The sequence below is a fragment of the Etheostoma cragini genome, chromosome 12, assembly GCF_013103735.1.
Source record: "Etheostoma cragini isolate CJK2018 chromosome 12, CSU_Ecrag_1.0, whole genome shotgun sequence".
Lineage (NCBI taxonomy): Eukaryota > Metazoa > Chordata > Actinopteri > Perciformes > Percidae > Etheostoma > Etheostoma cragini.
Window position 1 is genome coordinate 4,920,719 of NC_048418.1, and position 25,435 is coordinate 4,946,153.

A 25,435-nucleotide genomic window follows, 5' to 3' on the forward strand; every position below is an offset into this window, starting at 1 on the left:
TATCACACACACACACACACACACACACAAATACTGTCCCCTGGAGCAGCACTTATCAGTTTCATTTTCAAATGAAGATCAACATGTGAATTATTCCTGTCAGGTCTGTAGGTTTCAGTAATTAAAAACAGCGGTCACAAACACAGCAATTTCCAGCGAGCTGCAATTCCATGTTGTCCGTTTTATGTACCAGGGATCTGGGATTGGGGAGATATAGGCTCGGTAGAGGTGGCTAGCCTTAGCATAACACCAGACCTGCGGCCCCGCTTTGCTTCCTCTCCCTTCTCCTCGCACCACTGTTGTATATTCCTAATTCCTTTTGAATTCTCTTTCATACCTTTCCTTGACCTCATGCCGTTTACCATTGGGGTTAAGGTAAAAGCCTTAGGTTATTGTTTTTGACTTTTTGACTGCAGTCCAGGATACCTACAGGAGTTAGAGACAGTCTCATCAGCTTTGGTCCAAAGATTCCTGAATGACTTAAGTTACTGATTTATTTAAGTTATTCTGTTGTGTAACCTTGTTGTGAACCCAACTGGCACTGAGAGAAAGACTGATGGAGTGGATGTAATAAGTGAGTTCAAATAACAGTCACTCGCAGCAAGAGACAAATGAGGACTCTCAAACTGAAGATGAGTCACATTGCAGTAGAACCAACATAATGAAAAACGGCAAGCTTTATGAGACTGTCTCTTTAATACACTGCACAATCTTGCATAATTGTAACTATGTATTGATTTCCCCCTAATGTGCCAAAACGTAGTGCTTCACAATCTGTCATTGATGAGAAGCAAACCTATTTATCTTGGATCTGCTCTGTCCTGCCAGCCTTTCTTTATTCTTTTCAATCATTTTGAGTCCTTTACCTTTGTCCATCAACGCAGCATTTCAGAAAGGTTGTCATTCCGAAATGATTTATATTGTCGTAGAAAACATGTTGCTGTATTGTCAAAACAAAATGCTGCTGGCAAGTACCTCAGTATCAATATGCAATTTTAAATACAAATATTTTATTAACTACAGACCCTTTTGCGATTGCCTCACACCGCTGCAACAACAAATCACACCAGAGGTGTAAAGTGTCAGGGGGCTTCTCTACTTTCTACGCCCCTGCTATCGGGGCCCTTGCTCGGACCACACCCATATTTCAAGTGGCACCATTTTAATCCCAACTACACGCCTGTATAGTATCATAACTGCCTCTTGTATCCTGTATTGCAGTGTAACAATGTTGCCGCAAATTTACAAACACCGTAATTATTTGGTAATATTAACATACAAGGTTTTTTTGAAAAGTGGGCCTCAAGGCAGGAATGTGCTACTGTACAATTTATAACATTTTGCAACTTGTTTCACACTTTCATTTGTTTTTGGTGGTGTATTATCCAGAAGGCAGATGCATGAACCTCTTTGTAGACCCATGACTAAATTGCTTTGCACGCAAGGAAAGAAGTTTGCATATTGACAGTTTATGCTAAACCATCAGTAGCCCTCATTTATGAAATGTGCGTACCACCTAAAACCCATATGGGGGGGGGGGGCCCTATATACACAGCAGAAAAAGTCTGCAACGTTGTTTTAGCCCAAGGGTTCTGCACAACATTGCGCAGCAAAACAGGGTGTCATAAGATCAGTGATGGAGGCAGATGATCCAGGATAGCACCAACTGGGGGGGCTATACAAAGGTCATAGGATATTATTTCTCACTTTTAAAAGGTATAGTTTTATGTTGGCATAACACTATACTTTATTTTATATATTTTTAATTATTACTTTTTTATTTATTCTTCAGGTGTCCTTAATGGCCACAAGTTAACGATTTCTTTCTGCCATTGAGCAACATATTTCAGCCTGTTTTTCCAGCCCCTCTGCTGTCAGGAGACAGGGTCGGGGTGGGGGGTCAGCATGGAGGGCCGAGGACACACGCTCTCCCTCACAGCTTACAGCTGCATGAATCATGACAAAAAAAAGTGTAAAATAAGAAACACTCCAAAAACTCTGCTACTGTGTTTATTTAAATATAGGTACACCTACATGTAGGCCTAAGAGATTGCAATATAAGCCTGTATATTACTATTACGACTATAGCAAACATATGTCAAGGATGTATAAATTAAACTTCAGCTGGAGTCCGATTTACTACGTCTTCACTACTCGCTACATCAGTGATCTCTTTCCATTCTGCATTCTTCCTACAGCCGTCAATTCCAGTTTAAGACTGCTAAATAGTACACATGTTAGTGCCAATGAACCTGAGATATCAAGGTTTCAATCTCCACCTCTGAAAAGTGCCATTTAGCCGGATTACGTCTGGCCATGTCGTAAATTGTAGGGGCAAGGCCTCAAAACTGAAAATATATTGGTGTGATATTAAATTACAAGCCAGCCGCTGCATTCATCAATGTACGACCATTCTTACGCTCTGATTGGTGTGACACAAAAGAATCCCAAGTGAAGCAGTCGTAAGATGATTTCTGCGCTCATATCTGCGCTGGTTTCTACATTAGGTTGATAAATGAGGGCCACTCTGTTTTCATAAATCTCACTCATTGCAAAGTGCCCAATTTCCATTCCAACAGTTGGCCATTGATGTAACCACACCCTGAATCAGCTGCCTTCTTCACCAGTGTTTAGACTCGTCAATGACTACATTTTAATGCACATAATATTCCGTTTTTTTACCCTTACTCCAAAAAAGACCATATTCCGACTAAGCGGTTAATATGGCTAATGAAAGTGAATTCCACAAATTTTCCTGTTTACATGTAGCTGTGCAAAACAGGACTTGTTGGACCGAGCAAACTCAGCGTCCCTCTTTCATTCCTTCAACCAGCTTCTTGAAAGGGTTGGCATAGCAATGTTTGCGCATATCCAAATTTTTCTTCTTATTGGTCTGCAGCCTTGCAAACAGTTGGCTGGTTGGTTTGTGTCCAGCAACCATACCAACACGCTAAGCTGACCATAAGCCTGCGGTAAAAACTCAGATTGAGACTTATATTCCGAATGTGCTGTATACGTGTCCAAACAATGCCCCTAAAACCCAAACATCCCACGTCTTAATTGGAAAAAGATATATTCAGTAAAAGGCCTTATTTGGAATATCCAACCAGAATATGCTCGTTACATGACCCGTATCAAATTCGGAATATTGTCATAATCTAAATAGTGGAATATTGGTGTGCATGTAAACATATTCATTAAAAAGTACTGAATGGCAAAAAATAAGCGTCATTTCACTGAACGCCATGTTGTTGAGGTGCTCTAACAAAGCCAGAACAGTTGTGCTTACGATCATTAGTCCATTTATAGCATCTATAGTTCTCATGTACATCTAAACCATAATTGGCTTAGTGTGTAGACTGTAAAACACCATGCAGTTAACCTGTAAAATGGGCTGACAGCTGGGAAAAAAGACTTGATACTGTGTAAGTCTTGGTGCAGTATGTAGTCGTTGCCTTCAAATTGTCAGGGTATTTTGGGGGTGGAAAGATTTTGTCCCTGCTTTATTGATCTCAACTAAAACAATAAAAAGGACACTGACAGAGCTGAAATGTAGCCCTTGCATTCCCTCATTCTCCATCTTTTTACCTGCGATTTATGCGAAGAAAAGAAAAAAAGAAGAGGGAAAATAGGATGAATAAAAAGGAAACAAGGAGGAACTCCTTGTTTCCTTTTTATTCATCCTATTTTCCCTCTTCTTTTTTTCTTATCTTCGTTTCTCTTCCCTCTCCCTATGTTGGATGAGCGAGTGCTTCTGTCTTTAAATGTGACTTCCCACTTTCCCCTCCCTTTTAACACCAGGCAGAAGAACTTTGCCCGAGGCATCGAGCAGCAGCTCCCAGATGGCATGGTGGTGGCATCAGTGCCGATGGAGGTCCAGTGCCACGAGGAGCTGTCCGACCCTGTTCCGGACCCAGAGTACCTCACAGGTATGAAAACATATTTCATAGTTCACTCTGCTAGCCCCCAGTTGTGCGATAGCACTTCATCATTGGCATGTCGGAAATCCACATTACTCAAAAAAAGAAGAAGAAAATGTCAACTTCTCAGGGCTTGATAACCAACATCGAATGCTGTTGAAGTAGCCCTAGGTGTTTGCTTCCACATTTTGACATTTTAACAATCATTTATAATGTTTGGAGAGTTAGCCATGGTTAGGGTGAGAGTGGAAACTTACCTGGTGATGCAAGCTTCATTCATATGGGCCCTAGTTAGGGCTGCACAATATATTACAACTGTAACTATATACAACTGAGAAATGTTGTTTGCTTGATTCTGAACTATTAAATATTTTCCAGAGCATTTAACTGTTAGGACATTACCTTATGTGAAAATTTACTTTTTTGTCCTACATGGATGTGCACAGCATTACCTTTTTTTTCTTTTTTGAAAGGTTGTGAAATATCACAATAGACACTCAGGTTTTTTTTGTGTTAGTAAAAGAAAATATCAGTAGAAAACTGCCCTTTAAAATGCATTCTTTTTTTAGTGGTGCCTTCTTTTTATATCCGATTCACTGTTCAATTTGTTCAATAAGAAAATGTTGATTGCATTTGTTTTTAATTCAACTAGCAATTTGTGTTATTTTAGCGGAATGCCAAATTCGGGCTGGGTCCAAATTATATTCCATCTTACCTGGGCCTTGTATGAGTTTTGTTGCATAAAGGGCTCACCTCTGAGTGTTTCTATATGTTGTTGATCCAAGTGGCCTCGCTAGGAGCTCTGATCACATGGTGTCTGTACCCTTTCTTTACTTATACCTTTTATATTAACAATGAACTACCTGTGAGCAACACCTATGTGCAAAATTATACTCCAAAGCCATTTTCCAGCTGCTATGTTTCACAGTGCAAATAACATGTAGCTCACACTCCTCTCAGCGTTCAATTTAATATTGAATGCGAAGGGAGAATAGGTAGAGCATTAGCAAAATATTTTTTTTAAACTGGGTAGTGTGTGTGGGGGGTGTTCTTCCCACTGTTGGGAGTCATTAGTCGCTGCCATCAGAAACCATCTTGCTGTTCTCTTCATTACCAGTGCAGCACATGGCAGCAATGCTTAAACAGCATACAGCCGTACCGCGCAAAACAGCTGCCACAAAACAGAGACAGGCAGTAAAAAAGAAGAAGAAACAACCTTGGCTTGCTATACAGTATATGAAGCGATTCCAGAAGGCCAAATATTTGTATTCATCCATCTGGGCGCCTCATAATCTACTGAGTTTGACCTCACTTTGCTTAGTTTTATAGTGTTGGGCTCGAAACGTTTGAAATTATGCAGCGCAATCATGGACAGACATGTTTGATTGACTAGTTGGATAGTGGGGTGAAAAACTCTCCATAAAGAACCACTCCATTCGACAGAAGCTGAATATAATATTTCTCTCATTTCTCGGTGCTGGCATTTAAGTTGTAGAACACGCAGGACTTTTATAAAGAGCCGGCATCTGTAATGGAGAGGATATCCTGCTCTGCCTGCATAAGTAATATCCTTGTTCTTGTTTGGAGTGCTGTAAGAGAGCACTACAATAGAGTGCAGAATTAATAATTATACAGTATTTCAGCATATTTTCTGGAAATGCTTCATTCAGGCAGCCTGCTGGCGCAGCTTATCCCAGACACCTGTGCAACTGCCTCTCAATTGCCTTACAGTGTGGAAAGCAGCAGATTGCAAGATGGCTTTATTGCGTTTTGTTGATACAACAGCAGAGGAACAAGGCCAGTCAGGGCAGCAATTCAAAACCATATCATTCGAGGTTACTGCCTAGGTGAGGGACAATCAAATGACGACAGAGCGTCAGCGCTTCTAACTGCTGTTTATTGGAAATTTCAGAGGATATTAAAAGCGTCTAATCTAAATGGAACTTCTGCTGTCACGTCCCTGAGCCCCTGTCCCCCTTCTCTGTGCACAGCTCAAACCTTTTTATCCCTACATCGCCTCTGGTCTCCCAGTGCACACGGCCCAGAACAGAGGTCGCAGCAGCACTTCTCCTCTCGTGTGTCTGTGTTGGGCCTCTGCTGCAGCAGCCGTGGGCCTTTTATTGAAGAGTAATATCATGAATTGAGAGATCATTTCAAAGCATCCAGCAGGGTGCCGCACAAGCACAGCGTACTCTAGGGCACATCGGTGCAGTTTTCCCTGTGTTGGCATCCAATGCTAGAAATGACTAATGGCTGATGCTAGAAGGTGCATAGACACGGCGATGTGGTGTTCCATTATAAAGGGGATGTGAAAAGATGTAACAATCCTGCATATAGAGAGCTGAGGTCCTGATGTCCCATCTGGACCAGGCTGTGTTCCACTAGCTACTAGAAGGTCTGGCAAAGCGAGACTACCTTCTGTATTGAGTATTGTAATTATGCATCCCCTATTCATCATATCCACCCTCGCTCTCCTTTTCTAGCTACAATCTCTGCTGTCTAAAGAAACAGAACTTCTGAGATGTTTGCTGTATGTGACGACAAATGTTGTACCCTAAAACATGTGACATCGCTTAGAGCACCTTTTTCAAGGTTATTTAAAATAGCATTTAAAGGTGAACATTTAAAACAGCCACCCAAATTGTTATTTTAATTTCCCTTAACGTCCATTTTTATTTTTATAATAGCAAGCAACTAAATCAAATGAAACACTTAATTGGCAACACTATATGAAATATTTCATGTGTTGAAGCTGTAAACTATTTTTTTCTTTTTCTTTTTTATTCCAGTGGTAGTGGTGAACATAATCTGTTGCTTGACAAAATATTCTTCGCTCAAGGTACCCTTATAAGCTTTTCTGGAACTTTTGACCACATTTCACAGCCTTCCTCAGCAGATGAGTTTGCAGATTTTTTTCCATGAAGATAACTCAGTGGTTGTCACTAGACCTACCCCAACCTCAATGACTCAGTCCAGATTGAGATGCAGAAGCAAACTCTCGGGATAAAGTCACTCACTGGATGTTGAATTAATGATTTGCAAGACTTTTCCATCATGCCACAATCGCTGGTTGCAGACTTTTGAAGGGCTCTGCAAGAGCTGCAGCAAAAATAATGACCCTTTTGTAGGTACATTAAAGATTCACTTTATAATAATATCTTCCCAACCGTATTGTGGCTACAGTGTTGGATGGCGTGAGGAAAGAAGGCCCCACCCTGAAGCTCTTTTTATATTTAAGATGTTTCTCAATATACTGAGATCCCACTGCCTTGTCAGAAATAAGTATCATATCAATGCCTCATGAAAGCTGACAAGCATTCACTGCACTCAGCGGTGCTTCAGGCATAACAAATGTGTTTCATAGTTAAGTTCATATTCTTGCCGCACACTTATACAAAATAACGGAAAACGGCTCATAACATAATGCAGTCAGATACAATAGCCGTACATACCTTTCACTGTCTGCTAAGTGTCCTTCAGTGTGTCTGTTGTTGAGTCATTTTATCCCTGCTAATCTTTTCAGCTGAATTTGTTTGTTAGACACTATGTTGGGCTTTTAAAAAAACAGTTCCCTTTGCCACATGACATAACTTTGCAGTGTGACTGCCACATCAGCCATGTGTCCTGTTTTGCCGACACTTGCTTTTTGCTGCCAAAAAAACTTGAGGTGAAAGGATTGTCAGATCTCTATTATAGCTGTCACACGCGGATATTCTTATTCAATGCCACTCACAAGTGTACCTGCTTATTACGATTCACAGGGGGAGGAATATTAGATTTATAGTCACTAAATTAAAGTTACAAAGGATTGCTCACAAATGTGTCACATTATTAGGGCCCAAGCACCACCAGCAGCGAAGGCCCTGAAACTGAACGAATGCTTCCTTTCCTCTCTTCCATCAAATGAATAGCCTTTTTAAGGGGCTTAACATACTCAAACTCTCCAAAATTGGTGGTTGGATCAGTTCTAGTAAATATTTACGTATTAAGGGTTTTGGGAATAAAAACAAAAATGGCTCTCTACTGCCCTCTACAAAATTATAAAAATGTAGCCCCTGCAGTACGTTTAATTTAGACTAACGGAACTTGGTACACAAATGAAGCATGTCAAGACGTACAAAAAAAGTCAAAGGAGCCATACCCTAAACCCAGCGGGGTTTTTTGGCCCACATTTTGAGCATTTATCGATGAGCAAAGACAAATGCTCTAACATCATCCAATTTACATGTAACTTACAATGTATGGTGATACTGAGCCGCCCCCTATACTTGTTTGAGGTATCATTGAACTCAGGAGTTTCTTTTTTAGTAATGGTTTGACCCGCCCCACCCCAATGGTGTAGCCACACCCCTTTTCATAACTTATGACCCGTTTGTAGACCCTTGTGTGAATTATTATTGAACTCAGCAGAGAGTTCCTTATTAATTGGTAAAGGTTTGTCCTGATCCCTATACGTTGGCCATGCTCCCTTTCACAGCTAATGAACTGTATGACGTAGATACTATGTGTTAGGTATCATTGATCTCAGCAGGTAGTTTCCTTTTCATTGGGGAGGATTTGTAATATCTCTGTGCCGCGCTAATTCACGGTTGCACAAAGTGGTGTGCGCCAGAAACCCCAACGTGTGCAGAGGAGCGAGCGTCCATCCAACGCTGCTTGCAGCTTTAATTCTTTTAAAGATTACAATGGCGGTTGGCAAATGATGGAAAAACAGTGATCACAATAAAAGCCAGGCCTTAAAGGGAACATGAGCTCTAAAAATGAGTACTGATAGATATGTTTTGTCTACTCTGTCAGCAAAACTCTGTCGGAAGGAAGACTTGCATTTATTAAGAGGACAGAAACCAGACTCCAACTGAATGCTAATGTGGCCAAAATCAGTTAATACAGGTTTTGAGTCAGTGATTCCCTACCTTTTTCATCTTTCACTGCTTGAACCACAGAATGATGAACTGTACCAGGTGAATACTGAATGTGGGTCTCTTGATGCAGAAGTGGGAACCACTGTTTCAGGCTTCTCTTATTTCCATTAAAGAAATATTGAAGGAGACATCTCATGCTCATTTTCAGGGAAAAAAAACATTATTTCTCATCCTGTCTGTTTAAATATACCTGTATTCACCCTCTTTCTGAACACTACAGCTTTCTCTTAAAGTCTACCTCCCAAAAAGCCCAGTCTGCTCTGATTGGCTTGCAAGAAAAATGTTGTGCACTTTTGCGGTAGGTAGATCTCAAGCCATGGGTGGAGATACTCAGATGTTGGTGTTATTTTCTAATGAGCCTGCATGTGAGATAGGAATGGGAGCCAAATCTGAATGGTTTGTTGAATCCTAGCTTGTTGAGCTGAGCAGCCTACAAAAAACTGACTGGGTGTTGGGTTGATGGGCACTCCAGATACCCAAATGAATGTATACAAGTTTTTCCATGATGTCTTCTTTAGGTCAATGAGTTAATGTAATTGTCTAAGTGTAGCAATTGCAAAGATGACAGCTGGGTAATTAGAGTAAATGAAGATCCACAGTGGCTGGACGGTGGTGTTGAAGGAGTACAATTTTGAGAAGACCAACAAATTCTACTAAGATGCCTGAACAGATTAAATGGAGCCGGCAGAAATTTTCTTTCTTGCGTTGCCAGTTTCTAGCTCTGTCCCTGCCTACTTTCATGCAGAAGATAATGTTTCTGTATTTTTTTGTACTTTTCATTACACATTTTCAGTCCTAACGGAACTGTGAGGGAGCAAGTTTCTCTTGTGTTCAGCGCTTAAAGTGTTTTAAAGCCAGCTGGCAACATATTCATTGAGTCATTGGTACTGATCAATCTTTTCACCCCCTACGTGGATATATTATGGACATTATGTTCTACAAGGCAGTAAAAATCATACTTATTGGCCCTCTTAAAACAGATGGCCCGTCACACACTCATTGAATTTATGTGTGACAGCATATTGTGTGAAGGCAGAGGAAAAACTTGTTTCTTCTTGGCCGGAAAAGTGGTGGCAGCATCCACACAAAGTCACCTGGGGCATCTTCTCACCTTACTGCACCTGTTCTCTTGGCCTCCACATTTCCACTGAGCACACACACAGCCGTCTAATGCAGCGCTCTACTGCCCTGGCTAGCTGGCTCACTGCCACTTCCACTTGTCTGCTGGCAGGGCCGTCAGCGTTATCGCTGCGCCTGCAGTTAATTGCGAAGCTCAGGTAATTGCGCGTGGTGTAGACAGACGTGCAGAGGCGGCGGTGGCAAGAGGAGCGTCTGTTGAGCCGCGGTGAGCGCATACCACCCCTCCGTCCCTTGCTGATTCGGCCAGGTTCGATTGCTATGGTCAGTGTATTTGTCACAATGTCAGCAGTCCCTGTTCTAGCTCTCTATCTCGCCCTAGCAGGGGTGAAATAATTCATCTTCCTATTCATCTCTGGACTTGGGAGCCATTTATCATGGGGCCAGAGACCTCCATCAATTATTCCAATGGGAGAAAGAGTGAGGAAAGGGATGCTTTTGAAAGGCAAATACATCTTGATTTAATTGGAAAGCAAGTATGCGCAAGGCTGCTAAGCAGATTTCCCCTAACATGGAGCTTGAGAGGTGATGGCGCAAAAGCGAGAAGTCAGACAAAGGGAGGGGGGAATAGTAGAAAGTAAGACGGATGGAAAGAGACAATGAAAATGTAGAGGATGAAAACAGAAAAGAACAAAAATCTAAGAGGACCCAACAAGTGAAAGAATGACATGGCATTTGTCTCCAGGCAGAGCGTGAGCACAGCTGGGACAAGGGGATCCATTGGTGAAGGTTTAAGGGGCAGCATGGGGGCTTGACCCAGTCACTTCCTCCTCCTTCACAAACAGTCATATAATCACAGTGCCTCTGCTATTTGCAGCACACACATCACATCTGTCTTTTGAATGGGTGTCTGTGCATCCACATTGCCGTATGTTCAGATGGATATAGAGCAACAGAGAGCACCAAAGGGAAAAAGGTTGCCTCTGACAGTCAAAGCCGCTCTGCAGCCAATCCTCTGTCGTTTGTCATCAAACTTACAGTTTGGATAAATGGCTGAGACAAGAGTTTAAGTGCTCAAATAAAAAGTTTCAAAAGAGAGCTTCCTTAGCTCTTTAACTAACACATTACACATATCTTTTATCTCACACATAAACTGAAAAAAACATATGTATACCTTCTGAATTCAAGTTGTACTTGGTCACGAACCAAGTCTAGATAGACCCGGTGAACTCTATTATATAAGTAGTGATGCGCTGAATCCAGGATTTGGGTTCTTCGGCCAACTATTGTTTTTGTTGACAGGGTTCAGATTTGGCCAAACCTTGGAATTATTTTCCACCAAACCCTGCATGTAATGACGCCGGCGTTGATTACAGGAATGTGTTTATGTAGGTGGACCGTTCAGTGCAGTAGGCTGTGAGAAAGTGCAAATGAAACTTGCATGCAGAAAAAGCGTTGTCCGGGAGCACTCCCAGCCAAAAGAAGGCGACCCGAGCCAAGCCCCACGCACATCCTGCAATGCCGAACTGTCCCCATCAGTGTTTAGCTTCTTATTAACTGTAACCACAAGCTCTTTCTCTAGCAACAACAACGATTCTAGTTTCCTAATAACCATATTTTGTTTAGCCATACCAAGCACAATTATCTCCTAACCTTATCATTCTGTAGTTAGTATGCACAGATATTGTAGAAAGCGAGGATTTTTAAAACATCAAATTGGACGTAAAAAATAAATAACGTCATCAAACATAATCTGGGGTTTTGTAGAATTTCTTTGCAACATTCTTGCAAAATATTTCCAATTCTTCTTGAGATTTTTAAACTACACGATCTGTAGTAGTCTTTTGTTAATTTTTTGTTATAAATCTTATTTGTATTTTGCACCATCATCCTGTTTTAGTAGTTTTAGATTAGCTTTCATTTTATAAGCAACATGTGAGGCGATAATGGGCCTTTTGTAACCCTGACCTGCTCCCAAAAAGCATATAGAGCCCCACACAAGATTACACATTGATAACAGCCCCTCATATTTGATTAAAACCGCCAGGCAACAACATTGTTTCCTTGAAGTAAGGCTCTTTTCTTACTGACAAGATTTTTCGTCTTGCACTGCTGCTGATTACATCACAGGAGCATCTTGCCACTGGCACATCTTTTATCCCTGTTTGGGTGTGTGTGTGTTTGTGTGTGTGTGTGTGTGTGTGTGTGTGTGTGTGTGTGTGTAAAGCTTTCTATATAGATATAATTCTTTTTCTATCAAGCATCCCCATGAAATGTGAAATCTTGCCAAGAAAGTTTGTAAATCTAATTTCTGATCGCTTTTCACACCGCGTTTGCGGGTTTGAAAATATATATATATATATATATATATATATATATATATATATATATATACCCTAACACCCTTGAGCTGAAATGTAAGAAATCACTGTTGGATGAACTTCAAACTTTTTCTATTAAAATTTGACTTGACATTTATGCTGAAAGGTTAAGACACAAAGATAAATGCCAATTGTTCCAAACTCGGCTCCTATCCATTAATAATACATGCTTATTGGTCCGGATTGCAGTTTAGGGTAATGACTATCATTGCAATCAGTGCATTTTAATATTTAGAGCCTTGGTTGGAATTGAATTGATCACACAATCCTCTTAAAGCGGGTCTCTCTTTTTTTTTTTTTTTTTTTTTTTTGCCAGAGCAGGCCAAGTTTTCCTTATCAAGGTCATCATTTGTGTTACTGTATTCCCGTGGTCTCATCTCATTCAACCTGGCCTTCCCTTGGGTTCTGCCCACGGCCTCTCGGCACACTCCCTGCGCTACGAGCCTTTAGCTATGTCAGCAACGAGATGGCACATAATCTATATCTTATGAGTCTTTGATAGCATTGGTGGCAGTGAAGGAAGGTCATGCCTTCAGGGGCCCTTGCCATTCTCCCAATGGTTTTCAAGACAAAATCTTCAAACAAAAGCCCTCTAGTCAAGATAGATGGATTGGACACAATGAGGCAGATGAGGCTGTGAATACGGCATCACAGTTTTCAGGGGAGTGGGGAAGCGGCTGGTGCTGGAGCGCAGCAATAATTCAGCATGTACAGTATTTACTTTGAAAAACATGCGGGGGCTATAATTTATTCAGCACTGAGACACATTCGGGAGCGAGTTCAGTCACAGCTCATCGGGTTGATTTGGTTTAAGAATTTGGAATCAAAACTGGTATGTTTTTGGAGAGATAAAAGTTAATAAATGGGAAAGGTTTTTAGTAATTTCTGTTTCATACACAGAAGGCCTTGTAATGATGCCACTTCTTTAAGAGTTTTATTTCAATTTTCTGCCGATATAATTGAGATCTATCTTTTCTGCTGTTGAGGCTGCACAAACACTTTCTTCAATCAGTTGTTTTATTAAATTGCTTCTTCTTTATATAAAAAACTCCTTGTGAATCTTTCCTCCTCATGATTCTAAAGAAGCTTTAATGAAATGTAGTGACATGATCTGAAAAAATATCACCAAAGCTGTAGGATATTATAAAATTGGATAATTCAAAGACATGGACAATGTTTACTGCTGATGGTTTATGATGGTTTATTTTGAGGGACCCTCTCTCTCTCTCTCTCTCTCTCTCTCTCTCTCTCTCTCTCTCTCTCTCTCTCTCTCTCTCTCTCTCTCTGTCTCTCCCGCCCTTTTTCCTATTTGACATGATTGACTCTTATTTGACTGAATAGGGTAGAATCAGCTGTTTAAATGCAGTGGTATTTAATCTAAAGCTCTTACTTATTACTCATTACTGTAAGCATTAACAAGGTTTTTGTTGCATATTAAAGTGGAACGAGGGCTTTTGCTGGTTTGAAATAATTTTGACAGTAGTAGCTTTTGCTGCGATCGTTTCAATGAAGTTACCACTCTAGTGTCCTAAACAAAATGTTAATTGTAATAAAGCATAGTGTTAATAGAAATTGACTAGTTTTTGCCTCAATGCAGTGATAATATTACAATTCCATTAGCAATGCATTGTAGGCACAGTGACAGTAGCAAACTAAGTGCTGGCTGAATTTTTGTATTCCACGTGATTCCTCAAGACAGTAATATGGGGTTCACTCATACAAATGTAATCAAAGTGTCACTTCCAGTATTTGCAATCTTTCTGGCAGTAAATGAGTGATCAGGTTTCTTACTTACTTTTATATAGGGAAAAAAGAGGAGTGATCTTCAGTGGCACCTGCTGTACTAATATAGGGCAGCTGGAGGATAAACGATGAAATGTCTTTTTATGATCCTGTGCAGAACAAGTCTCTTCATCAACAGCTTCTGGTTTGACTTGTTCATCTTCAGAGGTTAGTGAAGGGCATCTACAGCCCATCATTTCAGCAGCATTGTCATCCCACCCCCACTCCGCTCCCTCCACCTGGGCACAACATATGAACCGTTAATGCTGACATAGGGTCTCCTTTGCCTTTTGTATGATTCCTCATTGTAATTACTCAGCTGTTCATGCACACAGTGTAGTCAGACATGTAGAGCTGCAAAGATTCATTGGTTAAACTATTAGTTGCCAACTATTAAAGTAATTGGCAACTATTTTGTTCACTGATTAATCAGTTATTAGTCATTTCTTATGAAAAAAGTTTAAAAAATATTTGATTCCAGTTTGTGAAATGTTAATATTCTGTTTTTCCACTCCTCTATGACCGTAAATTTATTATATTTGAGTTGTTGACAGGACAAGACATTTAAGGACGTCATCTCTGGCTATGGTAGACACTCATCAACAGTTTTCACAATTTTCTGACATTTATAGACCAAATCACTTGATTAATTGAGAAAATGAATGACTGATGAATCAACATTGAAAATGATCGTTAGTTGCAGCCCTACTGACATGTACACACACACTTCTTTTCACACACACGCAAAATCACTACAAACCGCTGTGGCCATCACACCTCGACTCTGCTGGGTTTTGACCCGATGATGTTACTGCACTTTAGCCGCACTTTGCTGCCAAGGTGGTTGCAACAGTACAACACTTCCTGTCACTTCACTCTTTGTACTTTTCAAAGAGTTTTAATGCGTTGTCAGTGTCGAGTGCTCCTCTACCTTCACTTCTCTCTCCCTGCCGGTCTCGGTCAGTGTTTTTTAGTGTGTTGACATCGTTGGTCGCATTCATCAAACTTCATCGTGACGAGATATATATTCAGAAATGCATTTTGTAGTATGTCGATGTGAAACCTTAATGTTATGTTGAAAAAAACATAACATTATAAAAAATATATAACGAGATGTAGAGTCGCTGTGAATCACTTTGTTTATATTTCCAAGATGACAAAGTTGAGTTATAATATTCAGATTTATTAAATACTCCATGTTTATGATATATATATATATATATAATTGTAATTTCCACATTGGGGATAAATAAACAGTTTTAAATTAAAAATGAAATTAATTAAATTATAGATGGGTGGGTAAAATGTTTGTGCTGACTGTAAAGAGCTGAAGACTATATGTACTGTATGTTGGTTGTTTTTATTATATTTTATTCAGGCAAATGACATACTCACAAAGAGTAATTTCCTGAATGGTTCATTTTCAATTCAATATTCTCATAGTTTTAGGGCATTATAAGCCTGTTTTTGACTAACTGCTTAATTTCAATTATTGTTAGTTGCTTCAACAGGTCTAAATTTTAGGCTCTTATTTGCTGTCGAGGCCTTTTAATTAGCAGGAATTCTAACAGAAATGTCTTGCAGTGTAAATATGTGAACTGCGCCAATTCTGTTTTCAAGCGTAACTCAAATATAACATCTGAAGCTCAATTAAAAGCCCCTCAATGCTAATCACATTTAGGAAGGCTTTTAATTCATTCCTCGAAGCTGATTAATTGTGAGGAATTTCGCCAGTCATTTCCCGTGTTAAACGTCAGTTAATTAGCTGCCAACATTGGATGGGATAATTAATACAGCTGGGGGTCACAGCAAGTTGCGGTGGGGAGGGAGCTCAGGCTGGGGGCCCCAGTTACGGACCTGCCTGCCTTGTAGCCACCTGCAGCCGATGTGAGTGGGATGCTTGTTTTACATCTAATGAGACACAAGGTTTGAGTCAGAATGTTCCTCATTGTTCAGATGTAATTTTTAATATTTGAAAAAGAATGAGGCTGCAATGGCCACTCAACCGCTAAATCAGCACAATGCTGGGTGGATAAATAATGACCCTGTGATCCACTGTGGAGCAAGCCTCTCTATCACAGGCTTCAGAGTATGAGCTGTTTGTCTTTAGAGGTAGGTGAAGGGCATCTAAAGCCCATCGCTTACACTAGTTTTGTCTTCTTTTTATTTCTCCACACACAAACACACACACACACACACACACACACACACACAGCTAAAGCTTTGATTCTCAAGAAGCTGAAGCTGATCAAGAAAGGCTGAATTTCTCTCGGGTCATATCGTGAGTACAGTATATCTGTATTTAAAAAAAAATCTTTTAATCAATTGGGGTTTTATCAGGCTCGGGTCTACATACAATTTGTGTTTAATTTATTTTTCTGTATATCAAGGCCCGTAAAATAGTGTGACATCGAGTTGTTTGCACATACTTTGTACATTTTTTATTTAGTAAATTGTACTGGGACTACATCCATCCATCTTCATCTGTTTATCCGGTATCGGGTACTGCACTACAATCAATTGTATTTATAGTATCAGATCATGACACAAGTTATCTCAAGACACTTTACAGATAGAGTAGGTCTAGAGCACTCTGTTATTTACCCAACAATTCCACAGTCAGAAACTGCAAATATTGTGTGGAAAATTGTCTTTCAAAATAGGAGTAGGCATCATAACATACCATTTCCATGGTACCAAATGTTCAGTATCTTCACAAACAAAATCAACTTTAAAAGGCACAAGGGTCTTTATTTACTTTTCATGTGCACAGCGATAACAAAAGTAGTAGGCAATGAAAATCTTAATGATCCTCAAATAACTACAAAGACAATCATGTAAAAGCAAAATCTAAAACCAAAAATTCATGTTAAGATATAGGACTGCAATTTAAACAAAATATAAAAATATATAACATACTTAAAACTGTCTTTATTCTTGTACAGAGGTCTCCATTGAAAAAGAGGTCCTGATCTGAGTAAGACTACTCTTAAAGGGTTTGGGCTCATGAAATTCATCAGCGGTTCTGGCTCAGGCGGGGTTGCCTGGGTTCAGTTTGGCTTTGTGTGTACACAGTCAACATTCATTTCTTTTTATTTACTCATACCAGTAAACCTTGTATATTTAGATTTTAATCAGGCAAAGAAAGAGGTGTAAAGGAAAGCAAACTGTGCCGTCAGCTGTCTAATTAGCACACACATCAGGACTAGGTTTATTTATAAAGAGGAGGAGACCGGCGTGGGGAGTGTTTAAATCCAGTAGAACAGCAGGCCTTTTGAGGCAGGCAGCGTGGCAATGATTCATAGTTCAACCCAGAGTCCCTCTCTCCCCAAGTCCCTCATAATTAAAGTCGAAGCATATGGCCTTGTGACCACGCAAGCACAAAGGTATCTGCTGAACTTTTTTGCCATCTTATTTTGAGTCGCTGGCAACAGCGGTCCCTTCAGCCTTCCTTCAGCGCAGCGGAAACGAAAAGCGTGTCACCTTGAGTCGTCACAAGTCACATCTGCCAGACTAATTACCACTTGCTTAGGCTTATTGATAATGTGTTTGGCAGTTGGTAGCTATATTTGTCTGGCTTCATGGACACATCCACACCTTAGTTACACATTCCAACTGCATGTTTTTTAATTGAGTGCAGTAAAAATAAAGTTAGTTACTTACCTACTGTAACTTACCTGCCATACAATAGCAAGTCGCTATTACTTCAATTCCTATATTGTCTACCAGCTATGATTTTGATCACAAACGATCAGGTGAGGCTGGTCAAATGGCACCAGAAGGTATAATTTAATGGTTAGTTAGCACAACGGTGCTGTGTGCAAAACGCCAGCATGGAAACATACTCACTACGTAATCATTTTGACTAAACTAAGATTTAAACGTAGTTTAACATCCTTGCAGGCTTATATTTGTAACTGTAATAGGCAAAAAAAACAAAGAGCTGAGGTTGATGTGAATGTCATTAGCTTAGCCAATTAGATTAGCCAGTTTTGCACTAGTACTTGAACTAGATGATCCCCATAATTCGCACATGTATCGTTTGGGAATCATGAATGTCAGAACCGAATTATTGCCTTCATCTAGTGGTTATCAGGACATGTCAGGGAGTGTAAACCTGCTGGTCCTGTACAGAGTTTTGTGCCAACCCATCATGAAGACTAGGAAGGACATTAAAAAATGGCCCAAAAAAAGGAGCCAGAAAGAGGCACAGGGACCACACTGCTTGGAGGGATTAGAGGATTCTCTGAATCTATCTGAAACCTCTTTTCTGCACTACCAGTAGTTCACAGCAACACTGTTAGCTTTGTACATGGTCTAAATGTTCCTTTTGAGGCCACCAAGGACATTTTCTGGTTGAGCTTGGTCCATAGGAACAGTAATGTTGGGATTAGTGTAAGCATTTGGTGGAGAGAACCTGCCTGAAAGGAGATGAGCACAAGTGTTGAAGACCTGTATTATGATAATCTGTTTTTGCCTTGAATTATGGAAACCTTTTGGCCTAGGCTCTAACCTAACCATCTCCATGGTGTCAGCTCATCGTTTCTCAGGGCCAACGTTTTGTGCGAGCACAAGTATCAGAATTGCCTGGGGAAGAAATCTGTGATCATCTGTATTACAGTTAATTTTGCATTAGATTAGAGAATGGGCCTGCTGGATAGCTCCTACTTTTCCCCCACTCACGTTCTTTACTTCTTCACTTACTCACTTTTTCTTCTTTCTTTCCTACTAAATCATTCATTCCCAGACTTATCCTAGAGTGAAATGGAGCACAGGCCAGGCTAGTTAATGGCGTTCTATGAGCCATAAGATTACTTTCCTACCTGAGCTCATTCCAATGAATCTTCCTTAGAGAAGCCACTAAAATAACAAAACCCTTCCAGTCGTATTGCAAAGTTACAGGAGGACTGTCGGGTGTTTCTGTCAGCTCTGTGCTCTCAGTGTTGAGCATCGGCAAGCCCTATACTTGATATTCTCTGCACTGCTTCCCGATGGGACAAAGTCACAAATGTTAACAAGAGAACTCAATTTACATTCCCCAAGCATTCTAATTGGAGCTGGGGAAAAAGCAGGAGTTTTTGTTGTTGTTTTTTTCTTCCTTTTTTCTCAATGGAAATCAGTTTTGAGTTTTTTTTGCTGACATTTTGGTTCACATCCAACAACCCTGCTATTCAAATTGTTCAGCGCGTTTTGGGATTACAGGTGTCATTACCTGTTCCACTCATAATCTGACCTATTTAGCAGCTCCATGAAATGAATTTGTCTGCTTTGTTAAAACTTCATCAGCTCCCTGGCTCTTTATCTCTGACCATGTTATTGACTGGGACCAGACTGGCCACAGACACCTGGACTGACAACTGAACTCACCACTGCTATCAGACTCTATTTTAATAATGGCAACAAACTTTCTCTAGGTCCCAGTTACTAGTTTAATTTAAATATTATATTATTTAGTACATTCATATTTTTTTCTCTGAGTGCTCTAAGAATAGTGTGTTTTATGGCATGTAACAATGGCAAGTACTGTGGTTAAAGGCAGAATAAGTAGGATTGAACGCACTTCTCTTTACCTGTGCTTCTGCAAATTTACGTGTTGACTTAACTCGCTGCACGTTATGTGTAGCAGTGTATGTAGTTCTTATTAAACATAAACGCTTGCAAGCGCAAACGTGAATAAAATCAGACGCGGTCACCACGAGTATTGACTGTCAGAGTGATGCACAACGGTGTCCCGTGGTGGAAACACCAGAAAAACACAGAGCAGAACCAGCCTCTGGCCTTACTGCAGTTGCAACAGGGAATTCAACCCAATTTGTTTAACGTTGTTAGGTATATGTTAGCTTGTAATTTACCGGTTATCTAACATTACCTGTTTAATGTTAACTCTTACAACTCAAAACACAGCAACATTAACTAAGCAACAGCTCAAACATGTCACTGACGTTACTACTAAACGTTACTTACTCAGGCCTACTCCTCTTCATCCCCTATCAGACATTAGGCTGCAAAGAGATCGCTCCATCACATTTATTTCTTGGTAACATAGTGCAAATCTCCCCATGGTGGTTGCATAATGTCTAACGCCTCCTCCAACGTTTAAGCCACATTCAGACAAAAGTGTCCCAAATCTTTTTTGGTCAGACTTCTTCAGAAGTAGTGTGAATACTCAAATCTAGTCCAGATCTGATTAATCTTTATTTTTAAATGAGGCTGCACTGTGAACAACCAAGGCGGATTTGAGATGACTTTTACGTCAATAACCCTTACTGCACCCTCTCTCCCCTGCTCCCGGTGCGGCTGTCAACCGGGGCAGACTGTCCTCTTTGAGCCCCAACCGCCTCGCCAGGGCCGGGATCGGCTCAAGATAAAAAGTTTAAGGGGTCTGCGGCAATGTCGGCTACCCACCCCACCCGGTCCCTTGGGAGGGCCCTTAGTGGTCCTGACGCGCAAATCGGTTGTCCGGTCACACAGACCTCTTTAGTGAATTTTCAGTCATAACCCCCCAAAAGGCCCAAATTACGGAAGTTTGAATCTGTGACTATCTTTCTAACTTTGCTCACGTTTATAAAACAGAGGGCACGGATTATAAATCTGTGCAGTTTATAAAACTGAGGGAACTTATTTGTGTTCTGTGTGCGTTTTTTTGTTGTTGTTTTTTTCAGCCGACCCCAGTGGGGCTATATACAAAAATAACCAATTTAGCTCTTTTTTTTTTCCTTTTCATCCTTCTCCACCTCCGTACCTGCTCATTAATATTACGGCTGCCATTACACAAACAATTTAAAAGAAAAACAAATGCTCACTTCCTAATTAACCTCCCTAACTGATTCACCTCTAGTCTCTGATCCTTTCAAGAATACTAATTCAATAAATAAATACATACTGACAAAACAGTTGTGGTCAGGAAAATACCAACATGTGCAGTACAGTGCGGGTTGTGCTAGTCTTATCGTCATTGCATTTTGAATAAGCAGAGAAATTAAACTTCTGAGTTTCAAGAGACTTTTGCCATGTGACCTTTTATATAATTGCACAATAAAGACATTCTGTGTGACAAGGTCCTGGAAAATTAGAAAATGTAGGTGCATGAAGAGAACTTGGGGGGGCGGGGATCGGGACAGAAACGATCTTACCTTCATGCAGCTTAACTTGGGTGTTTTATTTTTCTATTGGGACAATAAAAAAGAAATTTAACCAAGATGGATCACTGAGTGAAACACTCCAATAGTTGGGAATTGAACTCTGGTCCTCATTGGGGGATTCAAAGGACTGGAGAGTTTACATCCCAATGGACTACTTCACACAGACTTGCTCTCACAGAGCTGGAATATTGATTCAATTTTGCTTTGATTTATGTAACTGCTACACACTCTAGGCCCAGCATTGTCCCGTCTATATGAGTTTCAAATATAAAGTTTCTAGACAGCTCTGGCTTTATTCTGAGACAATATGCTCACCGAAGGAAATACTACTGCTTTTAAAATCCATTTTCAGCTCTAGTGTGTAACATGCCGTTCTGTGCCTATCACAAGTTTTACATTTAATATCGCCATTAGTCACACAGTGAGCCTTATTAGGTCCGCCACCCCACCATGCATTTAATCTGCATTAGTATAGCTGTGACCAGGGTAGCCTTTTTTATCCAATTCTACAGCTGAAGAAATGTTTTTCTCAGTCATTCTGAGCTCAAGTGCAGGAAAGTGTGAGGAGGGCACCATTCAAACCATTTCCATTGTTCAGTTAGCGTGCAGTACATTTATCTAAAATGTATGCACCATACTCTAAATAACTGGAAAACACCAAATAAAGTAAGCAGTAAACCTAAACTGACGTGATTTTTATTTTAATTGAAGAATTTGAAAATGGAAGAGAAAATGACACCTGAATTAAATCAATTTCATTGATGATTGTTTCTAAGCTAATTAATCAATGGTTTACCGGGTAAATGTAGTAATACCAAACTAGTAAGCGTATTGAGACCTTCAAAACTCTTTTTGGAGCCTTACTCCCAAATTGATTGATAGCTCTTTTTGATACACTATCAACAACTACATCAGTGTCTGCATTGTATTATGATGCTGTTAAATGTTTGTTTAAAGACACAGACGCATGATCCCAAATATAATCTCATGACAAACACAGGATGTTCCATAATAACTTGTGTCAATAGTAAATATAAATGTACAGTGGTGTGAAAAAGTGTTTGCCCCCTTCCTCATTTCCTGAAGTGTTTGCCCCCTTCCTCATTTCCTGTTCCTTTGCATGTTTGTCACACTTAAGTGTTTCGGAACATCAAACCAATTTAAACAATAGTCAAGGACAACACAAGTAAACACAAAATGCAATTTGTAAATGAAGGTGTTTATTATTAAAGGTGAAAAAAAATCCAAACCATCATGGCCCTGTGTGAAAAAGTGATTGCCCCCTAAACCTAATAAGTGGTTGGGCCACCCTTAGCAGCAACAACTGCATCCAAGCGTTTGCGATAACGTGCAATGAGGCTTTTACAGCGTCCTGGAGGAATTTTGCCCCACTCATCTTTGCAGAATTGTTCTGATTCAGTTACATTAGAGGGTTTTCGAGCATGAACGGCCTTTTTAAGGTCATACCACAACATCTCAATAGGATTCAGGTCAGGACTTTGGCTAGGCCACTCCAAAAGCTTCATTATGTTTTTCTTCAGCCATTCGGTGGTGGACTTGCTGGTGTGTTTATCATCATTGTCCTGCTGCAGAACCCAAGTTCGTTTCAGCTTGAGCACACGAACAGATGGTCGAACATTCTCCTTCAGGATCTCTTGGTAGACAGCAGAATTCATAGTTCCTTTTATCACGGCAAGTCTTCCAGGTCCTGAAGCAGCAAAACAGCCCCAGACCATCACACTACCACCACCATATTTTACTGTTGGTATAATGTTCTTTTTATGAAATGCAGTGTTCCTTCTACGCCAGATATACTTGGACACACACCTTCCAAAGAGTTCCACTTTTTCTTTGGGTCTCGGCATGATGTGTAGCTTTTAAGGATCTTCTGGTGGACCTTACTGTGTCAAGCAGCTCCTATTTAAGTGATGCCTTGATTGTGAACAGGTGTGGCAATAGACAGGCCTGGGTGTGGCTAGAGAAATTGAGCTCAGGTGTGGACAACCACAGTTATAGTATGTTTTAACAAGGGGGGCAATCACTTTTTCACACAGGGCCATGATGGTTAGGATTTTTTTTCACCTTTAATAATAAACACCTTCATTTACAAATTGCGTTTTTTGTGTTTACTTGTGTTGTCCTTCACTATTCTTTAAATTGGTTTGATGTTCCGAAACACTTAAGTGTGACAAACATGCAGGAGGAACAGGAAATGAGGAAGGGGGCAAACACTTTTTCACACCACTGTATATAATAAATGTGTATAATATATGTTTCTGTGTAAAAACTGAGTTACAGAACATAATGGTGTAATCAATACAAAAGTAACTGTACTGTGATAAATCCTACATTTATAATGGTACATATGGTTTTATATCGTTTGTTAAATGTTCACTGTCCAAAAGATGTTTTCATTCAATTTTGGATTGCATGATATTTAATGTATTTACCATATGTACAGCCTTTGTATACAGTACATTATATATTGGACAAAATATTTACTATGTTGGAAATACCTTTCAATTTAATGCAGTCCAGTACAACACCACAACAAATGTACAGCCATGACTCAACACACAAACAAGTAGCTAATCAAGAAATGTCCATTGCATCATACAGGTGTTTCTGTGTTTCCTGTCACTTAGGGTATTTTTATGATAGTTTGTCAAAGCACTTTACTGACTGTTGGATTTCTTGTGCTGTTTTTAATGAATAATCCACACTTTTCAGCTAGTAAATGTTTTAGTCACCTTATTACATTATTTAATCCTGCGAGACCAGTCTTTACACAGAAGGGGTGCACCGATCCAATATTAGGATTGTAAATCCGCCCTGATATTGACAAATAGCTTTTATCAATAACTATGTAATATAGTTGTTTTCCTTCCGCAGCACATCCTGCGTCATTCGTCAGGAGCACGTTTGGTTTATGCTGGAAGAGTTGAGTTAATTGTTAAGCAACATGGAGCGAGTCCCCCTTTTGTAAGCATGCATCACCTCGGAGAGCTGACTTGAACATAGCTGTCACCCTGAACATTCCAGCAAACCACTGGAAAAAGGAATGAATAGTCAAATATTTGAAGTGAACAACCAAATCCATGTCGGGTACAGACCATCCTGTATACAGAAGTCTTACAACCGTTTTTTTTTCTCCTTTTTTTGCAGAGAAAAAACAGCAATTCTTTCATGTAAATTAAAGAAATCTGTGAAAAATCAATGGCCCCCAACTAAGAAACCGTATCGTTTTCACCTGCCATCGCACCATTATCACCATAACGGCCTGGAATTTGCAAAGACATGGAGAGATTGAGGACATGCAACTGAGAGTAGTTCTGGTACAGTACCAATAATACAAAGCCAATGCATGTGGAGAATGGGGCATGTTCAAGCAAAAACTGGTGAAGTTTCTCTTTAAAGTCCAATGATGCATCAAAAGGATTTTCACATTGTACAAATGTAATCCTCAATGTGTTCTGCAGCCATTACTATTTCCATCTGCAATGTGGTGGGATTAAAAATAATACAGGAATACTCAAAGAATGGTTCTAGTACCTCAAAATAGAATTTGTCGCACTACCTGTGTAAATCTAGTTAACTTGGCCCACAACCAAAGCTATTGCTGTTCTGAATGGAACCGAAAAAGTGTTGGGGCCGTGACAGTGTTATAAAACCGCCATGATGCTGCACCATCAATTGCTTTTATGCAAAAATTGTTTGATGTGATAGCTTTTGAAAAAATACATATATTTTTGGTATGATAGACATTTTTAATGCCTTGTATTTTTACAAAGGAAATCAGCTGTAGTACATAGCGCAGCACTGGCCATGCTGCTTCTCTTCAAGGCTCTGGCACCGACTGCATGTAGAGAGACTGTGAACTTGGGATGTTTGCAAAGCGAAGTTCAGTCAAATTAATCATTCTGTCAGACAATGAGAGCAGAGCACCCTAGGGCTAAAAGGGAGACAAGGCCTTTCAGCAAGAAGAAGAATACGCTGCGCTACTGTATATGTTTTGAGCTTGTTATTCATTTTCACTAAGGGAGGAGGGGGATGGGGAGGTTATGTAGTGGTGTATTCTCGCTCTCTCTGCGCTGGGGAATATATCTATCGTTCCGGGGAGCCATTTCCCATAAGAGGGGATAAATGGATGTAGCTGAAGGTGAGGACAATGCAGGAACATCACATTTAGAGGCTTATTCATCAAGTTCATG

General features: G+C 40.1%; 1 protein-coding gene across 5 annotated transcripts in view; it reads left to right on the forward strand.

Annotated features, from left to right (window-relative positions):
* The window catches only part of astn1 (astrotactin 1), a 330,603-nt gene that overhangs the window by 157,899 nt on the left and 147,269 nt on the right, over nt 1-25,435 (forward strand). For all 5 annotated transcript variants that reach the window (XM_034888865.1, XM_034888866.1, XM_034888867.1 and 2 more), the window contains one exon: nt 3,802-3,929. In XM_034888865.1, coding sequence (XP_034744756.1) covers nt 3,802-3,929 — 128 coding nt within the window. The remainder of the gene's footprint in view (nt 1-3,801; nt 3,930-25,435) is intronic.